General features: G+C 38.1%; 1 protein-coding gene across 2 annotated transcripts in view; it reads left to right on the top strand.

Moving 5' to 3' along the window:
* PARP8 (poly(ADP-ribose) polymerase family member 8) overlaps nt 1-23,764 on the top strand; it is a 123,313-nt gene that overhangs the window by 63,651 nt on the left and 35,898 nt on the right. For both annotated transcript variants that reach the window (XM_014884268.2, XM_088157162.1), the window contains 9 exons: nt 190-267; nt 4,457-4,551; nt 7,823-7,883; nt 8,931-9,021; nt 11,851-11,917; nt 13,265-13,390; nt 15,504-16,068; nt 18,347-18,400; nt 18,504-18,599. In XM_014884268.2, coding sequence (XP_014739754.1) covers nt 190-267; nt 4,457-4,551; nt 7,823-7,883; nt 8,931-9,021; nt 11,851-11,917; nt 13,265-13,390; nt 15,504-16,068; nt 18,347-18,400; nt 18,504-18,599 — 1,233 coding nt within the window. The remainder of the gene's footprint in view (nt 1-189; nt 268-4,456; nt 4,552-7,822; nt 7,884-8,930; nt 9,022-11,850; nt 11,918-13,264; nt 13,391-15,503; nt 16,069-18,346; nt 18,401-18,503; nt 18,600-23,764) is intronic.

Below are 23,764 nucleotides of genomic sequence, written 5' to 3'. Positions count from 1 at the left end.
TAGGTGCTTTTTTCATGTGATAATTTCATCATTCTTAAAATTGGCCTTCTGGAAAAATTATTCTAAAAGATCTCTTAAATAAGCTAGGAGCTTATTTGTAAAAGCATAATCCCTATAGTTATATTTAGAGATATACATGCAAGGTCAACATACTAGTTTTATCATTGTTAACTTTCCTTTTCCATTTAGGAGTCACGGCACAGCAGCACAGTTGAAGAAGACTCTGAAGGAGATAATGACTCTGAGGAATTTTATTATGGAGGACAGGTAATGCAGGAAATTTTTTGCACAAGTTCCAAGAAAGCAATATTTGAAAGTTTTTATATTCATTCCATTATACATTTATGATAATATATAATATTTAATTTCTTATATTTTTTCAGTGTTGAGTAGAATGGCATGTGTATATATGTACATAATATTTTATGGCATAAATATTGAATGTGTTCCGAGTTATATTTATAACATATTCAAAATAACATTACTTTGCTTATTTTTGCAAAGCTTTAAGAATGGAAGAACAAATACACTTTAGAAAGCTTGAAAATAGAAGATAGTTGCTTACTTCCAGGAAACGGATAACTGACTCTGTAAAGCTTACCCCATTATTAATACAAATGGGAAGTCAGGCTGGGTCCAAATCTATTTCCTTCTGGAGAATTACAGTTTTTTAAAGTAAAGAGAACTGCATTTTTATGGTGAAAATCGTTATTACAAAACCATTTTGGTCTAGGCAATAGTCCATTCTTTTTCTGAGCTCTAGAGTAAAATTCACCTTGAAAAATGCTGCATCTTTGAGATGATTGTACTGCTCTGTGTCTTTCCTTTTTGGTCCCTCAGCAGAATTAATTCTTACATTCTCTTGTGCATTGGGAAATAAAAATCTTCTCATGCCTTTTTCTTTCGCAGTGTGCTTCACACTGCTGGTCTCTTTATTCAGATTTCTCTTATGTTTTAGCCTCAATGTTGCCCCAAGGAATCATTCCTCGCTTATGTTATTAGAGCTGTTTGTTTCGACGCACATTTTAGCGAGTTACGGTGGCTGTTTATGAAGGCTGTCCCTTGCCTGAGCCCTGAGGCTGAAGCCATCCGTGGCCTGGGTGCAGAGCCAAGGCTGCAGGAGCACGCCAGCAGTGCCAGCAGGGTGGGTCTGTGCAGGGAGCGTGGGATGCTGATGAGCAGGACATCACCGAGCATCTTCTCCTGCGGAGCCAACAGTGCGGTGGGGCCAGCACACACAGCTCACGTGGAGGTGCTTCAAAGCAGGAAACAACAAAACCAACAAAAAACCCACAAACAAACAGCCCCATGCCCCTGAAACGGTATTGAATGTTATATTGAAAGTGGAAGTGGAATAATGTATTTTCATTGTCTGAAATAGCTAACACGGGGAATTGACTCATGTTCGGTTTAGAAATGACTGCAGGAATTGCCTCCCTTCAGCTGCTGACTCCTACAGCCCCATGCTGGGGAGTGCTGGGGAGGACCATACACATAACTCACTGCAAAGAGCAATGTTTTATTTTAATCTGCCTGAGAGGAAAAAGCTCCTGATCTTGTCCTGTAGTGATGAGTCGCATGTACTCGCTTCATTTTTCAACTCTGAAGAAAGGGCAATAACCTCAAGGTGAAGAAAAAGGCAGAAAACAGCTGGGAGTGCTTATTTCTTGAACCAGGGCTGATACATTTGGTAAAGGATGCCTGGCAGTGCCCGAATGAATTAATAATTGTTAACACTGTCTGTAAGATTCAGGCACAGATAGCAGTGCATCATTTTGCAAGGTGTGAAAGACCTGTGTAATAGACGAGACTGGCTAGAATTTAAGTGCCTTATATTAAAATGGAAACTAGATTCTATGGCATTGTCTTCTCTATGAGGTAGATTTTACTGAACAAGTAAAACAAGGGCAGGCTCCTTCATTTGAGACAAGTGTCTGCCGTGCCCACAGAGAGAGGGGACAGAAATACTGACTTTAACAAATAGAGGGAAGAGATCCCAGTGTAACTGTGTGCAGTACAGCTGGGAAGGATGGAGGTCAGGGATAATTCTTAGCATTTCTGAGTGGCTACAGCTGCTGCTGCTGCTGCTGATGAAACAAGGCCCAAGGAAAATGGAAATGCCATTTGATGGGCAGTGTAAAGAAGATGCAACCTTTTGCTTGTAAATTAAATGTTTGTATCCACTTCCTAGGCACCTACTTGTAATCCTCCCTAAGGATTTAATGGATAAATACTTTAAAGTAGCTAAGTGGTTCAATAGTCTAAGACCTATTGATTTTCAATGGGATTTAGGTTTGTAAATCACTTAATCTCCTTTTAAAAAGCAACCTTTTGTCAAATAATCTGAATAAGGTCTCAGATTAAAAACAGAGACTTTCTAAACATAGACCTTTTAGTCACAGCAAAGTTACCAGATTTTTAAACTTTTATATTCACTTTTTCTGCAGCTCTGTAAGTTCCTTCTTTGAATCTCTATCTTCTACATTTGCAAATAAGAACAGGAGATGAAAATGGAAATACCATTGCCTTTGGCTCCCTCTCTGCGTGTCTCTTGTGCTTCGGCTACAAGACATACTTGAAAATGCAGAAATACAAAACTCTGACAGCCTCCTCTGTGTACATCAATATGTCTGTGGCACTAATTCAGGGGTGGGAAGTACCATACTGTGGTCTTAGAATTTGCCAGAGCACTGTTTTATTTCCTTTTTGAATTCACAGCCTCTTATCATGAAAAAATAGATTAGAAAAAACATTATGTTGAGCAGTGTAATGTTCTGCATAATGTTTCTTTTGTATTTTACTATTATTAAAACATAAGACTGATTTAAAAATCTGGTGTAGGACCAACAAAGGTGGCAAGTGCACCACAACTACGATTTATGAAATGATTGCTGTGCTTTCTTTGGAAGCAGGACAGCAATTATTTACGCATCTTTAAAGAATTCTTCTTTGAGTAATGAGCATGTAAAAAGGATTGGTTTTCCCCTACCTAAAGTGAAAAAAAATTGCAATAACGATTTTCTTCCCATGCTCTTCTACTTGGAAAATTGTTTTGACATGCCTGCCCAAAGAAAGGAGGGATACTTTTTTATAACCTTTTGGTCATTAATATCATTGGTATCTCTGAAAAATACATGTCCGTGCCATGATGATGAATTCTGTGCCTTATACTTAAAGAATTCTAGGTCTAAGTCTGATAAAACTACTCTCTGCTTATTTTAAAATGTAAAAAGTTGATAATCTCATTTTTTTTTAATACTACTGACATTAAGTAGATTGAAAAGCACATCTCTAAGTATCAGAGGTGAAAGTGTCATAGCACTGGCTTCCTACAGATTGGGTGTACAAATGGAAGAAACAGTCCTGCAGTTGGATGTGGTTCTGCAGTAACAATAATTCTCTGCAGGATTCCTCTATAAGGTTATATATATGTGTGGGTCTAAAGGGATAAATTACATTCTTCTGCTTTGCTCTCTGAATTTGTCAAAGATACAGACCAAATCCTATGCTCATCTCTGAATCTGTTCAAATCTAGGGAGTTCATTGACTTCTGTGGAATTACTGTCATTCTAATTGTTGTAAAGACATAGATTTGGGTTCACACAAGCAGGATCATTTTGTTTGAAAAGAAGGTAATAATTGATGATGAATAGATTGTTACATGCCAAAAGAGGATTTTGGACCTTTTAGAAGATAGGAGGATATTAATTATTTTTACTTTATACAGTCCAACCAAACCATCTCACAAGTTTTGCTTTTCAGTGAAAGCACAAGCATAACTTTTTTCCATTTTTCTTGTAGAGTTTGAAAAAAAAACAAGGGATTGGTGTCTAGACGTATATTTCTTTATGCCTTCTCTAATGTAATATTTAACATGGGAAAGTGTTCTTCTAATTTATTTTTTTCGTCTCATATTATTGCACTAGTGGGCAGAATGCAGCCAGTGACTAAGCTGAAAATGTAATTTAGATGCTGAGGTGCTGGGTATAGAGAGTAGTTTCATGCTTCTTTTGTGCCCAGCCATTCTGTATATACATTCTAGTATATATGATAGTGTGACAACAAACAAGAGCAAGCAAAACTTTGTGCTGTAGTGGTGGGACTAGGATGACATGCCTGGGGACATCTGGTTCTTACCCTACTTAACATTTTTAAAATACACAAGTGTCCCAGAAGAAACCCTGGGACAAAATAGGACAGATGGATGAGTCCTTGGCAGCTTCTCTTCCCACAAACAGGAAGAGAACCCTCAAAACACTTCAAGGCAGAGGTACCTGCTTTGAAAATTTTACTGCTTTAGCAGATGAGGTGGCCTCAGGGCTTCAACTTGTCCCTTCTGAATGTGACATTAAGGAATCTTAATGCAACATGTTTTACAGAGAGAACTTTCAAGAGTCTAAATCAGGTGCCAGAAATGAAATAAAGAACTCCCAAGATATCTTTTTTCCTCCGACAGGTTAGCTATGATGGAGAACTTCACAAGCACCCACAGCTGGAGGCTGATTTAACAGCAGTGAGAGAGATCTATGGACCTAATGCAGTATCTCTCAGGTATGGCATTGGCCTTTCTGAATCGTGTAACCTTTAATGTTTTTTTAATGTTTTTTGAATTCTATAGGGACCTTCCCTGACTGCCAAAGCACAAGTCTTCTCTGGTGATTTCTGCATTTTGTGTGACAAAAGGAGGGAGCATTGCAAACCAGTGCTGGGTTTCTGGGGGTTCTTTTGTGGTTCAGCATGGTTACAAGTAGCTGTGTGGGAACAGCCCTGTTCTAAGACATCATTGTCTTTTGAAGTTCTAGTCAGGCAGTTGTGTTTTGTTGTAAATTACTATTCAACATTTCTCTAAACTCTTGTTAAACTCCTTTTCTGTCATATTCTGTATTTTGCCCAGGAGGTGAACAAGAGGAATGATAAGAGATTTAATAAATACTTTCCCCAGGGAAAAACTGAAGGAATTGGATTTATCTAGTCTAGGAGAAAAGGAGAGGAAGAAGACATAATAACAGTTTTTCTTCTACAAGAAAGCTGTTTGTAGGTAGAATGAGTGATCAAATACTCTGTATTGTCATCATGAGAGAGACAGTAAGAACCTGGGGTTTGATCAGAGATTAGGAAAGTTTTCAAATTGTGGGAATCTAAAATATCCTACACAGGGAAGTAGTGGAACCTTGGTCAGATGTGAGTTGTTTAGAGTAGTTGCACACAAATTCTGTTGGGCATATATGAACGTGCATGATCCTGCCATAGTGGATGTCAGTGTAGGATATGTGTTTTAGTATGCCTCAAGTATTTCATAACTTAATTTTCCATCAACGTAATCTTAATAAATCCATAAAAGTAACAAGTAGATGAGATGTAACAGACCTGCCAGATGTATTGCAAGGAAAATATCAAAGTTGTCATACAAACCATGTATGAAGAATAGAGAGCATACCTACAGCTATGGTGTACCATGCATTTTCAAATTAAATGGAAATTTATTGCACTTAAAGAACTTGCAGAATTGAAATCTGAATAGCTGTATATAGGTTTAGGAAATGAATAAACGTTTATTTGCTAAACTGTTAACTATGAAATTCCTTTAAGCTCCTAATATGGAAACATTATTTGTAACCTTTTGAAAACCTAAATGCATGTAGTTTATTGAATCAGATGTTTCACTGGAAACACTATGATCCCCTTGAGCTCACTGTAGTAGAAACTGGCACCTGTAGCTGCTTTTGGCGTGTGTAAAACTTCAGTGCTTTGTCCACTCTATTACAGTTGAAAATATTACCAAATTCTGGGAAATATACCTCACTACTTTAAGCATTCATTTTCATCCTTCTTGTGCAGCTCCGCTTCTCTGAGAGAAGTCTGACAAGGATATCCATTGGGAGGAGTATTTCCCAGACAGCTGACCCTCCTTTCAGTGATCTCTTGCTGTCACAGAGTCAGTTTTACATATAAAAGTGAAGTTTCTGTACCTGCATGCTTTTCACCACTGCCCTTAGAAATCTGGCCACAGAAGCCCTAAGAAAGTGATCCATCCAGCTGATACAAACTCTTCTATATCTCTTTACATTGCTTTTTCATTTGTGGCCAGAGGACCTCTAGGAGCATCAAAATTAAGATGTGTTGATGAAGCCATTGTAGACAGCAGTTCACATGATGGTGTTGGAATAAAACGTTATTTCCTCCTCATGTCAGTTTGGGAAATTAAAACTAGAGTTAGCATTATGTGTCTAAAATCCATCTTCTAGGATAGTAGTGGGGTGGGGGCAAATGGATTTCAGTGAGTATGGAAATGTCACAGTTAAAACTAATTTTTATCTTATTCATTCTTCACTAATATTTCTAATCAATTAATTTAACCATTTCTCTGTTTAGTTTATTGAATTATTCTTGTTTACAGCCTTTTGAACCAATTACGTGAGTAACACCAGTCCGCATTCATAAAAATTGCTTCAGATAGCATAACAATTTTGGATCTTATGCAAAGTGAACAAAAAAACCTGATGCCACTGTTGTGTAGGGCAGTGTCTAAGCCATTCAGTGGGTGGGGAGCTTCCCTGTTTCAAAGCCAGTTTTCAGTGAGCTGTAGGTCAGCGAGTGCCTGTACAGCTCAGGGTGAGGTGACACTGGAGCAGTGCTGAAAGTGCCTGGGACATCTCCTGTAATATGGCCCTGTCCTGTTCACCTGCCCCGTGTGTGCCGTGTGTGGACAGCCCTGATCTAGAGAGAGAACTTGGGTTTTGCCTGACCAGAAAGAACCACTGAGTTGCTGAGTTTTGGTGGAAAGGGCTCCCTTCACTAAACTCCACAAGAGCTCAATCAATTTCCAGTGCAAACTCAGGTCTACCACAGCTGAGAGATCACTTTGGTAGGAAACAGTTGCATTTTAGTATTTCAAAACTGCCTATCGACTGTTTTGTGCACAACTACTGCTCTGCACTTAGTCAAATTTAATACAAAAGCATGGAAGTGAGAACAGACATAGAAATGCAGTTTTAAAGTTAAAAACACCCAAGTGACTGGAAGCTAATCTGTGAAAATTTGAGAGATAGTACCTTTACAGCATTGTCCACTTAAGTAACATAAGTGAAATGGAAAAAGTTTTTTGTTTAGGTGTGTGAATAAGTATATTCTAGCTCTATTTTTCAGAAGTCTTCAAATACATTGGGGGAGGGCAATCTGAGTGAGTCAGAAAATAAGAGGCAGAAAAATCACAGTTTAAATCTAAGATTTCAGATGGCAATGAAATACATATTAAATCTGAACCTTGCAATACTACACACAACTGATAAAAAAGATAGCTATTGCCTTGAGCACATTACGGGGCAGTCTTTATTTTTGACAAACAGATGCTTGAATGTATGAAGCAATCCCCCAGGTATAACATGCCATCCTCTGGCCTATCTTGTATTTGTCTTCAGAGGTTTATCTGATGCCTTAGGTTACTAGCTGTTAATATGAAATACTTCTGAAAATTACCAAAGGGTGTTCTTGTGTCGTAAAGCAAACAGCATGTGACTATTAATTTTTCTTTGTTCATCTGTGCAATATGTGAGACAGAAATACATAGCAGCAATGGAGAGATTTTGGGAGAATTAGTGGAAAAGATTTAGCCTGTTTAAGCAAGATTCTCTGAAGAAAGCTTTTAAGTGCAGCAGACGGTCACCCACTGGGAATATTGATCCAATCTATGTAAATGTGTATTTTATAGCTATTCTGATTTTACACATAAGATAATCCTTTATAAAATCTTCCATCTTGTAAGTACTCCTGGATTGAGGAGTATCTTAAAGAGCTCTAATGTAATGTAATTATTTCCTTTCAGGGAATATGGAGCCATTGATGATGTAGATATTGATCTACATATTGATGTTAGCTTTCTTGATGTAAGTAATCTAATCACTGAATTACATAATGAACATTAATATCCATTTAATTTCACTACACATCAGACTCTAGACAACCACTGATACTTTCCTCTTTTGGAGACTTGATCTTCACAAGTGGATGTCACATTATTGATTGATACATGGTGGAAAGGTTTTCTTTCCTTTTGTGACCATGTTGTTAAAATGTTTTGTTAGGCTTTTATTTGCCATGTGTATTTGCTTCCAGACATTTTTTGTGAGTGATAAATATTTAGTAAATACAAATGAAACACCATTATTTTTATGTTAACCTAGACATGTGTCAGGTGAAAGCACTTCCTGAAGGAAAGTCGTGAAGGGAAGAGGACTTTGTCAGGAGTGCTCCTGTACATTACTTACAGAGAGGTTTGACTGGCAAAGGGACAGTGGTGCTGTTTGTTGACTGGCTGCATGGCTTCTCTAGCTGTTGTGGTGTCATTCAGCTTCACACTTCCTCACCCCTTCTGTGCAGCAACATCCTGGCCTCTACATAAAGAATAAAAATGAGAGCTTTTAAAGGCATCATTAGCTTCTGCACAGATATGCCTTATTTTCAGGTCCACACAACACATAAGACAGTTATTGAGCATTACTAAAATTTTAAGAAAATCTGATCATAACTTGAATTATTTAGAGCAATTTTAAAGAGCAAAAGTTTCCTTAGCCCTTACTTATGGGGCTAATTTCTATTCTGTCTTTTTTGCTCCTTTTCTTCTCAGCTTTGAAGCAGTACCTGTTGGCAGAGGGGAATGTCTCTGCCTATACTGTACATGCAGTGTTGTGTATAAACCTCTGCTTGGTTTAAAGAAGCTCACTCCAGAACTGGAAGCAGTCTGACACTGCTCTTCAGGGGATGTTGACATGCCATAATTTGTCCTAAGTCTAAAGTGTAAAGCTGGAGTAGATACTAAACAACTGAGTAAAAGGATGGATGGTGTTTGTAGCAACCTAACGTGGACTGATAAAAAGTAGTAGTTCCTCACGATGGCTAATTATATCTGTTGTTTTCTTTTTGTCTTAATCTAGGAGGAGATTGCTGTGGCTTGGGATGTAATTCGCACAGAGCCTATAATAGTGCGACTGCACTGTTCACTTACACAGTACCTGAATGGTCCAGGTTGGTCGGTTGTGCATTCTTCTTGTGCCTTGTGTAGTGTCCAGTCTGAGCCATGGGGTAGACACTTACTCACTGCCAAATCTTGGACCCTGCAGGTGCTCAGTTCTACTGCTGAGAGGAGTCCTGTTGACTTGGAATTAGGCTTACATGTGTTTGCATGGCTAGGCCCTTCCTAGTGACACAGGCATCTAATTTAAACTTCCATAGGCTGATTTTGGGAACTTGTTTTCCTGATAGCCTGTGAGATGCGACTGCTTCCCCTGGGAACCAGGGTTAAGGAGCAAAGATGGGGAGTTTCTAATATGTGATTTCCTCATTTTGAAATCAAAGATCATCTGCCTAGATGAGATATAACTGATAATGGAGGCATACACAGACCTGTGCAGCACATTAACATGCCCTTCTTAATGCAGCTTTGAAGAGTCAGGCCATGGTAATTGCCCTTTCAGCTTCTGGTTTCTATATGAGTATGTGAATTCTGGAGATCTCTAGATTTGAAATAATTTTTAAGTGAGTAAAGGTTCCTCATGAGAGAAAAATAGTCCAGCTCATGAAGAATCAACTGATTTTGACGATCTGTATGCATTCGTATGCGAGAGTCAACTTCAGATATATTTTACAGTGCAAGTCAGACTCAGTTTGGATAATAACTTGCCCAGCCTTGGAGACTTGCAGTACAGGCTGTCAGTTCAGGCTTTTATCTGTGGGAGAATTCTGCCTCTGGAAAATGAATAGATATTTTCAGTCCTGTTTAGCAAAATCTGTCCCAATGAGCTATTTCTATAGGATATGTGTTCTGATGACTCTAACTATAAGCTATATTCTGTTCATTCAAATAAGCATTGCATTATACCAATCTTTTTTTCCCCCTTGGCTTTGGTCATTTTGTCTGTTGTTTATGACTTCAATCGTTTTTGTTAATATACAAATCTTAAAGTATGCATTTGTAATAGCAGGAAGCAGTGTTAGTATTCAGAACATTTCTATCAAAATGTAATTTAAAAAATAAAGAAGTGCAGCAAATAAGAGAAGGTGAAACGTGTAGAGCAGTGTGCAGTGAGAAATGAGAAGTAACAAGAATATATATTGTGCATTGCTGGCAAGGTTAAGGTGGGAAATATAGTTCCCAGTGCTGCAGCTGACTGCTTGTGGGAGTGCCCAGCTCTGAGAAAGGCAGGAGCAGGGCCACAGACAAGAGCTTTGCTGACACTGGTTTTATGAGCTCAGCTGCTGCTGCAGCCATGTCTCTTTACTTACTAGCAAAGCTCAGTGAGATCCACCATCTTTTGTGTTAATTCTGTGAATTCCTCTTCTGTTTTCATAAGAATACAGGGCTAGAATTTTATGCTGTGTCTTTTTCTCCTATACTGCATTCTATAGAGTGAGAAACAGGAGCACAGTACATTCCAAAGCACAGTGGGGGATATGACTACCACCATGGAGCTGTGTAATATGCTGATTTTAGATAGTTCTTCTAGTTAATAGCTTGTTTCAGTATTGTCTGTGTGGGCAGTTTGTCTCTCGTGCCTTAGAAACCTGTCTTAGAGAGGATGAATCAGCTAGTAGAGATATTGGCATGTCTCCTCTGAATGTAGAGTGTAGACAAAAATTTTGGTCTAGATGTCAGATTTTAAGATTGCTGATTGTAGGTATGATAATTTAAGGTATTCCCCATCCCACCAGCTCCCTGCAGTGTGTTTGAAATTTGACAATCCAAGGATATTGCTATACTTAATGAAATCATTAATCCCTTTTGAAAAAAAATCATTAGTTTGCATTTAAAAGATGAGTTTATTGATGTTATTTGAATAATAACGTTAGAGAAGAGGTGACTACTGACCTTTGAACTAAGTTAAATTGCATGGCCAAGTTAGATAGATTGTATTTTATTATCAAATTTAATCTATAAAAGCAAAATTAAAGTACAAACTTTGATATTCCGAATAAAATCTATCTTTCTGAGTGGTCAGAATAACATCAAAATACTGATGTACCGCTTCTAATAAAATTTGAACAAACCCCAGTTTTTTGTTTTAATTTCCTTTTGGTTTTACTTTAGCCATTATCACCTTATGCAATACAAAGTATGCAGTCTGTCTGTGCTTGGAATGTGCTTTGGCTGCTGTCCTGCCTTGAAGGCCTGTGGCTCTCTCAACAAGTGCTGGATTCCATCTGCCACTTCTATCTAGCAAATGTTATTGAAGGATTTTAGTAATGCCACTAGCTAATTTCCATCCTTTACCCTGTACATTTTTGATTTCTGACATGAATATGGATATACCAATGTTAGGACATGCCTTGAGAAAATTTCAGGGTAATCCTTGGCCACTAGAATTCACATATCTGGCACTTAGGTGGTTTTGGATCTTGTATTAAAGCACCCTCGGAAACAAAATCCAAGTACTAGTGAATTCAGTTTCAGTCTGGGCTTTTCTTCAGAGCCACAGGAACTCTACTCTGTATAGACTACTTACTTGGGAAGAATGTTTAAAATATCAGGTGAGATGAATATGTTTAATCTGATGCTGCTTGCTACTTGCATAGTGTATATATAAAAAAGGATACATTTTAAAAATAAAATGGGTGGGAAGAGATACATTTGGGAGAATTCCACTTGTAAAATCGTAAATTATATTGGCTGATATTCCAAAAAGGACCATTCCTTTCTTAATATGCTTAGATGACATGTCCACTCTTGCCATTGCTTCAATTTAATTGTCTGCAGTCATGCTCCATGTACAAGAGGGTCCTTAAATAAGACTGACGTGGTCACGAGTTTGTTGTTACTGCTGTCAGTTCATGTATCAACAAAATATCCTTTTTCCCTAGTGCCAACTGTGGATGTATTTCAGATCTCTACTAAGGAAAGATTTGGGCTGGGACATCAGCTGAAAAAGTAAGTCTAGAAAAGGACAAACCACTGTTTTTAGGCAAATATTACACTCTGTAGTTTCTGGACCATGTTAAGTAGAATAAAATTCTTATTGTCGGGTTGGTTGCTGGATCAAAGTATCTTGAAGTTGTTTTTTGTTAGATAAAAGTCATTATTTGCCATTTCAAGTTTGGGTTTGACAGCTGTTGATGAGAACCTGGTTTGTGTTATTTGCCAGGCTTTTCTGTCACTTTGGTGCCTTTTAGGAAGTAAGCTATAAAGTCTATATCTAGGAATGTTCAATTTCATGTTTCTGCTTAGACGGTGAAGCCTCTGAAATGGGAGTCTTTGAGCTTCATGCATACCCCGAGGGGCTATGCTTTCATGGTTACCTCTAGGATAGGAATTACCACAGTATTTAGGCCATCCATGTTTTGAGGACAAGATGGAAGAATAGTCAAAAGAATTGGCAGTTTCATGTGGTCACAGTACAACTCATTTTAATACAATTTTTCTGAGTCATCTCTTTGCCTATGCTTTTGTACATGTAATAAATTTTTAAGTATATAGGCTTTAGTATCTCACCATTACAGCATTAAGAAACACGGGAAAAAAAAAATCCTGTTTAGTGTTTTAAGAAATTCAGTGCAACATTTTCATAATCTTAGAAATGAAGCAAGTTATTAAAATCTCTGTGGTACATGACTTAGAAGGGAAGAAAAAGGAAATCCTTCCCTGAAATGAATACTTTAAAAATGTTTTGCTGTTTACCCTGTCTGTTATTTTTGCACCAGGTAATTACTAAAGATTCCCATATGACATTTTCAAGTACATAGCTGCACAGTTCACAGCTGAGCAGGAATAAAAATACTCGTGAGCCCGGTGGTCCCTCATGGCTGTGGCAATGGGATATTTCTTTTTCACACCGAATCCCACTTTGATTTTATCACTATTAAGACCCCCACCGCCAGACTGGAGTCAGAGAGCAAGGCTCTGCTTAGCCATGCAGATGCAGTAGCCTGTGGGCATGTGAGAGGCAGACCCCTGTAGCTGGATTTGATGCCCATGACTCAGTTTGTCTGTAGATCTCCTTGAGAGGAATAGTCTGGATAAGTTTTGCAGTTGCAGTGGTTCTTCACACAGACTGTATTCTTATTAAGAGTCCCATGTTAAATTAGTTCTGTGTGGAAACAACGGGTTTTTGAGAAGCTGGGGCACCCGATCATTTATCCACATACATGACAGAAAACTTCAGCTGTGAAGTGAGAACATTGCATTGTCATCTGCATGGTGACCACTGAGACCATAGTATTAAAATGAGTATATCCTGGCTGGGATAAGAAAACCTTTCTTTTCTATCTTAATTTTCAGAATCATGCAGACATTTGTTACACAACAGTGGAAGAACAGTAAAGAAAAATCTAACTGTACGCACAATAAGAAGGTGTCTGACAAAAAGGTGAAATCCCCTCTGCACATCTTTTCTACATTGCGCAGGTAATAGCAAGGAAAAAGGGCTGTTATTACCATAAACTGTTCAAAATCCACAGCAGACTTCACAAGGTGAAATCTTGACTTTTCTCCACGGAGAAGTTCTCTATTTATATCTTACCTCATGGGTTTCCAGTCCTTGCGTTACATGATATCAGGAGTGAACTTGATACTGCTGCAGCTTCTAAGATTATTAGAAGTCAGAGCATTTCAGTGCCCTGCTCCCTGAAACAGCCATGTTACATCTAGTACTGGAAATAATTAATTTTAACTTGTGTTTGTATTTTTATTTTATCTTTATTTGAATGGCAAGAATAAAAATGCAAGTAATACATATACAAGTAATATATATGTATAGCGTATTTTATGTATATTTTAAAAACCTGTGTTTGTCCAGCTCTCCTTTATAAAGGAGTTTGTATATTTAGTTTTTAAAACCTGGAATGGTTATTGTTGAAAGACTGATTTCTGAAGATGCTGCGCACCCTCCCCTCTCCAGTATTTGACTACATTAATGTTTTCCACTTCTGAAATGCAGGCACAGAATTTCAAAGAGAAAAGGCATTAGAAAGCGTAAGAAAGAGTTTATGAATAGTTTGAATGAATTTGAATTTAATACGATTTCTGCCAGTTGCTCATACTCGTAAGTATATGTAGAATCAGGCTCTGATTTTACCTCTTTCAGGGTTGTTACTATTTACTCTAGTGTGTTTTCCTGATTATGGAGAGTTGACAGATCACCCCTTTGATTCAGTTACTGAATTTGAATTGAATGCTTCTTGGAATATTCCTTCTTTTTGATGAATTTTGCCATTCTAAATTCAGGGTATGAAAAAGAGATAGAATACAGCAATCACTCAGGAGGGAATGTCAAAGATGACAAAAGATTGTCTATTCAAAGGTAGAGAAGGAAAGACGTTTTTTTAAGTAGAAGTCTTATGCATTCCCTACTACACCACCACACACCACTGCCAAGCACAGACTGTAGCTTGGAGTTTCTTTTTATTCAGAAAAGGAATACAAAACCAGCCCATTCTTTTTCCTCTTGGTTTAGGAGCTTAAGTCCAGAGATGGCTTGGCCCAAAGGCAGGGACCCTCTCTGTTCCCAGGGCACCATTCCTGCCTCCCATCTGCAGGAGGGTGACAGTGGCCCAGGGCTTACAGGGAATCAGCAGCCTCCATCCTCCACTGCCAGCACCTGTAACAGGGTGGGGAAACCTGCCAGCCTCTCCCCTTGGGGTTTGACTTCTCTAATTGATGAAAACAAAAACCAAACAAACGGAAACCAACAGAACACCCCCCCCCCCCCCCAACTCTAAAGATTGGTGTTGCTTATAAAACATAGGAAAATGATTCAGTATACCTGTTACATGTTTTTTGCAAGGACAGACGAATGTGAACCTTACAGAAATGTGACAGTTTGTGTGAATGTTGTTACATAAAAACCTTTTGTTCTTTACTTTCTGCATTCATAATTTAGGTCTCTCACATTCTCATTTCTGGTTGTTCAGAGTTAGAATTTGTCTATAACCAGAAAGAAGGGCATAAATTTGTCTTTCAAGAAGTGCCCAGGTTATTATGATGTTTTTAAAAGAATGTCTTTTTGATCTGAATTAAATTTGATTGAATGTCTCTCAGTTTCACTGTTCATTGTATCTTCCATTGGATCTGAACATAGAATTTGTTATTCTGTGTCCAGAATATGATAATTGTCCTGGGATCATGCCATGATCATTACATAAAAAAGATTGATTTTGATAAGGAAAAACGTGTTGTAAGATGTGGATTTCATTTTAAAGATAATTTCCTGAATAATTGGTTTGTTTTGAGACATAGGACCTTTACAAAAAGCTGTAAGGTTACAGCTCTGACTTCTACTTAAGTAGTTAATTGCCTTTTTGATTGTTGAGCTCGTGTGTAAAAATGAGTAAGTAGTTTGTTTTGGTATTGGAAGATGTTTTATATACAATTGTTCATGTTTTTAAAGTTTGGGTTACATTTATCACTAGTAAAAACCGTAAAGACAGGTGGCACTTAAAAGTGTTTACATCTGTGTGATCGTGCTTGATTTGCCAGGATTTTGATTATTCTCCAACTTTGCCATCTTCTTTATTCTAAGGTCGCCAAGTTATCCTCCACCTGGCTGTGGTAAAAATAAATCGAAACTGAAGTCAGAACAGGATGGCATCTCCAAGACTCACAAACTTCTGAGAAGGACTTGCTCTAGCACAGTGAAGGCGGAGGATGTGTGTGCCACAAAATCTCACAGAACCTTTGGCCGCTCGTTGTCGAGTGACCCGAGGGCTGAGCAGACAATGGCTCTTAGATCGCACAAACTGCTGAGTCGTGCTTGCTCTGCAGCTGTCAAGCAGGAGGAGTGCATCACTTTAAAGCCCCATAAGGTGTTAAATAGGTCGTGCTCTGGGGATCCTCGATGTGAGCACAACAGCACCTTGAAGCCCCACAAACTTTTAAGCAGATCCTACTCCAGTAACCTTAGAATGGAAGAGTTGGATGGATTGAAGAATCACAAGTTGCTCAGCAAGACTTACTCCAATGCCCCTAAATCATCCAAAATGGAGCCTTTCAAGGAGTCCACCATGGCAGAGAGCAGGAGGCTCTCTCTTACCTCAGGGCTTATTGGTATCTTAACACCATCCTCATCATCACCTTCACAAGCTGCTGTGCGTAATATTTTTATTTTATTCTGCTCATTTTCCTCCTATTATTTTCCAAATGTGCTATTATGCTTTTTGTGCGAGGGCATTAATACTTAGGATATATGTTACTGACTATATTGGGTATACTGGAAGGCAAGAGAAATGCTTTTTAAGCTTTTTAAGGAGGATTCAGACACATACACACGTAGTTAAGTTATGGAATCAGAATTTGCAGGGGTCAGGACAGAGATTTCATGTATTGTGTTGAATGCAGCTCAATGCTGCATTCAGCTGCTGGCCATGGGAAAAATTCAGTAACCCACTTCTTCCCTTCATACATCCTGCAGGAAAAAGGGAGAGTGTGCACTTCTGTGTTGCAAAATTAAGTTAGTTGCAGAGGACTTTTCTCATTTCCCTGCTTGCTTTATGGGGGAAGCAACTGTCCTTTAGATGGTTTGAGTGCCACATCACCTCTCCTTCTGGTCTTTGCATCTGCCATGATCATCATCATTATCAACACCATCATACTGGAACTAACTCAGTCATGGTTCCACTCTCCTCTTGCACATTTGTGATTTATGAAGGGTTAAACCTCCAAATGTGCTGAGGGACATCAGAGGCCATGCAAGGAACTGAGCCCACACTGGCCCTCTTACTTTCCTCAGAGATGTGATCAATTGGGAAAACAGGGTAGCATATACTCTTGCATTTAAGAAAGAGCTCTCAAAATCAATTCTTCTGCCTATGCCTCTTAAAAGATGACTTTTTTACTTTAGAAGGAAGAGTGGGTTTGTTTGCAGTCTTTCAAGGCAACAGGCTGTTTTTTGTGTTTGATCTGGGGAGAAGTGTTTAGAAAATAGTTCTCTCCACTCCCTTTGCCTGGTGGTGCCTTGGAAGCTGATTCTTCCTTCAGATGCCATACTTACGTTTAAAATAGTGCATTCTAAAAAGATGAAATTACATTGTGTGTGCTATGTTTCATGGTAATTTAGTTCAGTAAGCTTTAAGCTATCCTCTTCAGATCTACAGGCAGGGATACACTATTGTAAAGTCGTTTATATGTATGCTGTGTGGTTGATTTATGTGATGTGTGCAGCAAAATTAATTTAAGATGAGCCATCAGACTTTGTACTTGTTGCAGTTTAGAGATGCACTTTTTTCTGATTCAGCAGAGGATGTATTAACATAGCAAGACTTTTCTATCCTGACATTAATAGGAAAAGTCCCTCTGTTTTTTATAAGATAATGAAGAGCTGACTAGGTTTCATTACTGATGTTATCAGTTGATAGGGAAGAAAGGCAAGCTCTCTTTGGCAGCTTATAAAAACTACCCATAATTTATTGCTTCAATGCACTTGCTTTGAGGGCAGATCATCACATACATAGTCAGACATAGTTTGACTGATGTTAGTGGAAGGGCATCAAGGGTCTGTTTCACATTTTATATGCAGGCACTCGATACATGGGTAGCCTAGGTACCTAACTGCAATTTGAAATCAGTGGAATGTAGAAATGATGAATCAAGATACTGAGTTCTCTTCAATTCTCAGCTAAAACAATACAGTCTCATATATGAATACAAGTAGGATTGTTGCCCAGAAGAAAAATGGAAAAGAAGTTTATCAATTCAACAGTAGAGAAATGAAAGGAAATAATCCGATTTTAAAAACCAGCCAAAACACTGTAAATAGAGCTGATCTAATTCTATTCAAAACAAGGTTTGATTGAAACAGATGTCAATCTGGGGGGAAGTCTGAATCTTACTGACTCTTGTAACACAAGTTACTTCTAATTTATATTGTTGTCCGCTGAAAGAAAAAGAATTTGAATAGTAACTGAGTATAAAGATCTCTTAGTGTGGTGTTAGCAGAGGTGAGACCTTAGTACATATAAAAGAAAAAAGTTTTCAGCCTTACTGAGAGTTACAGTCGTCTTTCAAGCCTTAGCATACAGCCCATATCTGGATAGGCAATACGCAGTGAAAACATAGTGGAAGTTACCAAACACCAGTTTATTAGGATGGAATGAAGGCAGTGGTGTTTTCATTTGAGATTAAAGCTTCTCAGATGGTGAGATACAAACCTTCATCAGATTTAAGAATTAGAAAGAAATACTAAAAACCTACCCCATACTCAGTAAACAGTAAAAAGACTGATTATTTGTAGTGGCTGGTTCATGCAAATGAGACATCTCTTTAGATGCAAATTGTTTACATATTTGCATGCAAAAACTTACAAATGCTTAACCATTTCCTTATAATTAGCCTGCCAACACTGAAGTTGCCTCAACTTTTCCCTTGCAGCAAAATTATGGTGCAAAATGCATTCCGGTGCGAGACCGTGGCTTTCTTGTGCAGGTAGGACGTCATATCCTGTTCATTTGTGAAACACTGTGGAGCATGAGCTGACTGTTAATTATTTTTAAGCAGATGTTGTTATTCTCATTTTCATTGTTCTCAGACCATTGAATTTGCTGAGCAGCGGATACCAGTATTGAATGAATACTGTGTCGTTTGTGATGAACCTCATGTGTTCCAGAATGGCCCTATGCTGAGGGTAAGTGGTGTGCTGGTAAACAGTGCATTTTGTAGTGCCTTGAATAGCTGTGGACCGTACAAACCTGTTGGAAAACTGTTGAATTATGTCAGATGGGTTTCATCCTAATACTCTTTGAGATGCAACAATATTAAACGTATTAATTAGATTTTGCTGTAAATATGGAAAAAAAATCTTACAAGGAAGGGAGAGAGAAGTTAGGCTTCTATCATACCACAGAAATGTAAAGGGGCATTTATTTCACTAAACACTGCTGTGCTGCAGTAGTCACAGCCAGACAACAGAGAAGTGCATTAGAGTGCTTTCCCAGACTTCTGGCATTCTTCTGAAAGCTTTGGGCACCTCATCCCCGAGCTTTTATCAAGCCACAACCATGGTATTTATATACACTTGTGTTAATGCCAGCACTCTGTGAAATTCTTCTGACCTTGTTTTGCTCACAGGCTGCTGGAATGAGCCATCCTCAAATGTGCTAAAAAAGGCAGTAGAAGGAGATGCTCTGTGAAGTGCCTAATCTGGCAGTGACCCAGTCTAGGGGCACTGTTGTGGCTCAGTATGCCCAAAGTCTGCCCAGTTATGCAGTTCTTCCTTTCATTCCTGTATGACCAGGAACAGAATTTTGCCTGCTGATCATTGTAGCCTCCCTATTGCTGCTGGTGAATGTGTGCAGTGGAAAAGAGTAAGATTGGTCATGAGAGACACACTGCCTGGAGCTGCTGGATCAGTGCACTTTGTGAAAGAGTTTATTAACAGAATGCAATTCTTATCTTTAGGACTGGTCTTGCAGTTTAGAATCCTCTTGTTTCATCTGCCCTTCATCCAGTAATGAAACATGAGTAACCGTGTTTCATAGTTAAAGCCGTGGAACATCAACTCCAGTGAGTGAATGGTCAGATACCAGCCAATTTCTCAGTGTGGCCAGCAACTGCACATAAGCTGAAGCAGATCTTGTCTGTGATAACTCCATGTAACTAATTTCAGGAGGATTATTGCTCTACCTGGTAGCAGCAGTCACCTCAGTGTCATTCCCCATGACACTGACTGGCACCAGGGTCAGGCGTTCTGACTGCACACAGGGTGTGCACAGGGGCTGCTGGTAGGATTTGAAAAAGCATATACTTACCCAATTAACACTGTTTTAAGTCGTGGTTAAACCCCTGTAGTTCTGGATGTCCAGTCAGTGTTATTTTCTCCTCTTCAAGCTCGTATCTGTCTTTTAAAAGCAAGCTTTACTCACAGGTTTATCAGTAGACAAGACTGATTAGAAGTCTGTGAAAAAGGCATCAGTTCTTTACTGTTTGCCTTTGAATGCACTGCTGTGTATATTACCTATGACAAAAAGAGATGACAAAATCAGTAATGTTTGAAGAATGATTAAAGTTTGAAAAACATAATTATTTAAGTTTTTGGAGTTTATCTATTATCCATAGGTCAAAGCAAACAGTAGGATTTATTCTATTAAAAAAAAACAGAATGGAAAGCTATCTGCTCTAAATGAAAAATATCTTAATTCCTTCTTTTCCACTATAAGGATTAAAATCTCTCAGAATTACTCTTTTGTATCTTCAACTTAAAGAAGGGTCATTTTATAGCTATCTGTTTAAGTGTTTGTCAGCATTTCACAACAGAAGAAGCTGCAACCAAATTTGCCCCCACATATTGAACATATATTCATCAGCGCCTTTGAAGTAGCACAACCTGACAAGCTTGGCAGAAGTGAAAGAATGTCATTATATAACCTAGGAAAAATTAGATACCAGGAAGAAATCTAGCATGCTCTGTGTGTGCTTGAATGACTCGATAAGCAATATAGAGCCATTAATGAGTTTGCAGTTCTGTAGAAGGTGAGAAAGGATCTCAGTTTGAATTGAGCATTAGCTTGCCCTAGAGTGTGTTAAGAAAATTTATGCTTCACTCTACTGAGGGCTCTGGCCAGGGGCAGCTTAAAGCAGTCAGTTTGTGGAGTTTATATACATGCTTCAGCTGAAGACACACATACACATCCGTGCATACATACATACATATATATACACACACACATATATAATGTGTATATATATAATGTATGTATGTAGATGATAATAATATATAATATATATATAGGATTATGTGTGTGTATATATATATATAATATATAGTGTGTATATATATAATATATGTGAAGAGAAAGAGCATTTTCTCTTTAGTGCCGCTGCAGGAGCACATCTCAGAAATTTAGTACTTTTGTTACAAGAATGCAGCAAGCTTTCATTTAAGGCAAGGCTACATGCAGTGTAGCCTTATTGAGAATCCCTGGCCTTTGCAAAGAGTTCTCTCTTTGCACTGGTATCCAAAGTAACCTCACCAGGTTTCGTAATGGTGGGTGCCCTGCCATGGTGTGCTTAGCAAGAGTGTCCAGATCTCATTCTCCACAGATGCATCCCAAAGGCATTACGTGCCATAGGCTCTCTCTGTAGCAGGTTGTGTCACAAGAGGTGCCACAGACTGCATAACTCTGGGTCATTCACCAGTTTCTCCCTTTAAAGTTTAGTTCCTCCACACAGGTTCATGTCTAGGTGTGGATACTCTTGATGGTGAGTTTCCCTTCTACAATTTGGACCTTCTTTTTCAACAGCAAAGAAGACCTATGAATTTATAAAAGCATAATAAAGATATTGCTTGAAAAGTTACTTTAATATGTCTATAGGCTTGATTTTCTGATCTTTTATAGAGTTTTATGCGGTTATAAAGAAGCCACAGAGAGATTTGATTCTCTAATCCTCCCCTATGTCAGTCTGTTACCTTTCCTGAACTATAGTGTAGTTTATTAAATTTCTTCAATGAAGTTAAAAAAATCAAAAAAATCAACAACTGCCATCACACAACAATCACAGTTTTTTATTCTGTGAAATGCTATGCCTACTTACAAACTCTTATGCTGTACATAGTTTTTCATGCTCGTTATTACTGATTTGCAAAATTCAGAAGTCTTATCCTCACAACAGCTGAAGAAACCATCTGAAACTGAGAGATAAAGGTTTTTCTTTCTGTAGGCTATCATTTTATCTATGTTATAAAGTATATTTAAATCAATCTCTCTCAGCAAGCTTTCTTCTCAACATTGTGTTTCATTTTCCCAAACAAATTTTTTCTGGGGGAGTAGTCTGGCTTTAATGTCTATTCCAATTTAAGTTACTTTTTAAAAATCCTGACATCTTTTTTCCGGTAAGATAACAACCACTTGATGACAACAAGATGTCTCATTTTTTATGGTTTTATTTAGGCACTAGATCCAAATGGCTGATATATCACTGTTGGGAAGATTCTGTTGCAGAACAGCTGCATGACACGATTGTGGATGTTTGACTTGATTTTACAGTGGACATCTGTCTTGCTCCAGAGCCCTCAATAATTATCTGATCATGCAAATGTTCCCTGCTGGTTCTGGGATCCTGTTGTACATTGAAGTCTTTGGCTATTGTTAGGCCTTCTTGGTCCTTTATTGAGGATAAATAAACGGGCTGCTTTATTTGCTTACTGAAGATGAATAAGTAAGAAATTCCTATATTTCTCTTAGGAGTTTCTTTACAGAGAAAAGTGCGTGTCTTTGAGAACAACCAGTTTTCTTTTGAGCTCCAAAATTCCCTGAAATACAGAAGACCAGAGTTAAATACTTAATTTCTCTGTGTACTCCATAAGTCTGTGTGTGTAGAAAACAAAACACATTAGGTAGATGGGGTGACCTTAGAACATGCCCAAACCTAAAGCTCTTAGAAGGAACTGCACCTGTATTACTGTGAAGGGGAAGAACTAAGGTTTTCTTTAATTGAAGAAGGAGTCTTGGAAAAGTACTGTAAGACATCATGGTGTTGTAACACTCTTCTTTTATAAAAGTCCAGATAAGATGGGGGGTGAATGAAAGTTCTCATCATAGCATGCTTCTTTCGTATTTTTTTCAAAAGCACAGTGAGATCTAAGGATTATTTGCAGTGCACCAGAAGTTATAAAAGCCAATTTGGATGTTTAGAGATATACACTTATATAGAGTACCACCAAAATCAGAAATTAATTGAAATCACTGCGTGGAATGATTTGCAGTTGTTTTGCAAAGCAGAGGGAAAATGCAATGAATACATGGATTCTAAGAATAAAAAAATATTATTTGAGCTCTTACATAACATGGACCAATACTATTTCATGCAGTAATTTCTAATGAAGCTAGGTACCCTGCATATTTCACTTTTCACAGAAAGATTAAGAAACAGCTTTGAAATCATTAGCAAGTGTTGGGACTGCAGCCAGTGCATCCAAACAGCTCCCTTAACTCATATAAAAAATCACAGTGCACCCTCCTGCAAGGCATCCTGTGCTACACAGCTCTCAGGAGCTCTGCCATCTTCTGAGGTAGCTCTTTGCTCTGTTTTGAAAAAGGGAGAAGTGAAAGGTCAAATGCAGGTTTTATGGAGGAGACACACAGAAGGCAGACATGGTAAATCTACTGAAAAAAGGAAAGTTCTGGTCCTTTGAATTATTAACTTTATGTTCCTGTCTTCGAGTTTGTTTTCAATAGAGAAGTTGTTTAGCTGAGCCAGAATGGATATTATTTGTTTGTAATTAATGGCTAGATTTGGTTTCAATAACATATTGTGAAATGCATTTTTTTTCTCCAAACATTTTCAACCAGTTGGTATTTCATTCACATCTGTGTTGTTGAAATAGTTACATAGATTATCCTGATTTCTGTCAAACTACAATATTAGAAATTAACTTAGGAAAATTGAATGACTTCCACAAAGCCCATTCTGAAGTACTGACATATTCTTGCATGGGGCATGCGTCTCTAGTGAAAAATTCCTGAAACTGGAATTTGTTTCGTCCACTGGCCTTTGAAGATCTCCAAGGATGGAGACTGCACAACCTCTCTGAGCAACCTGTTACAATGCTTGATGAAGCTTTAGGAAAAACTTATTTAAGCTTTATCTACAATTTTGATAAAGTTTAGGTAAAACTAGTCCTGTATGAGAGAACGAAAGTACTGACTGACCTCTAAAGGTCATTTTCAACCATCTATTTTGGTTCATCTGGCTAAAAAACGTATTTGCCAAAGCAGATCTAAGAATGTAATAAAGAAACCTAAGCATTATTTGGTTCAATGTTAGAAGACTATTAACTTTTTTCAATGCTGT

This window comes from Sturnus vulgaris, chromosome Z (assembly GCF_052056855.1).
Source record: "Sturnus vulgaris isolate bStuVul1 chromosome Z, bStuVul1.hap1, whole genome shotgun sequence".
Taxonomy (NCBI): domain Eukaryota; kingdom Metazoa; phylum Chordata; class Aves; order Passeriformes; family Sturnidae; genus Sturnus; species Sturnus vulgaris.
The sequence above is the reverse complement of the archived record's forward strand: the minus strand, read 5'-3'. Positions and strand labels throughout refer to the sequence as shown.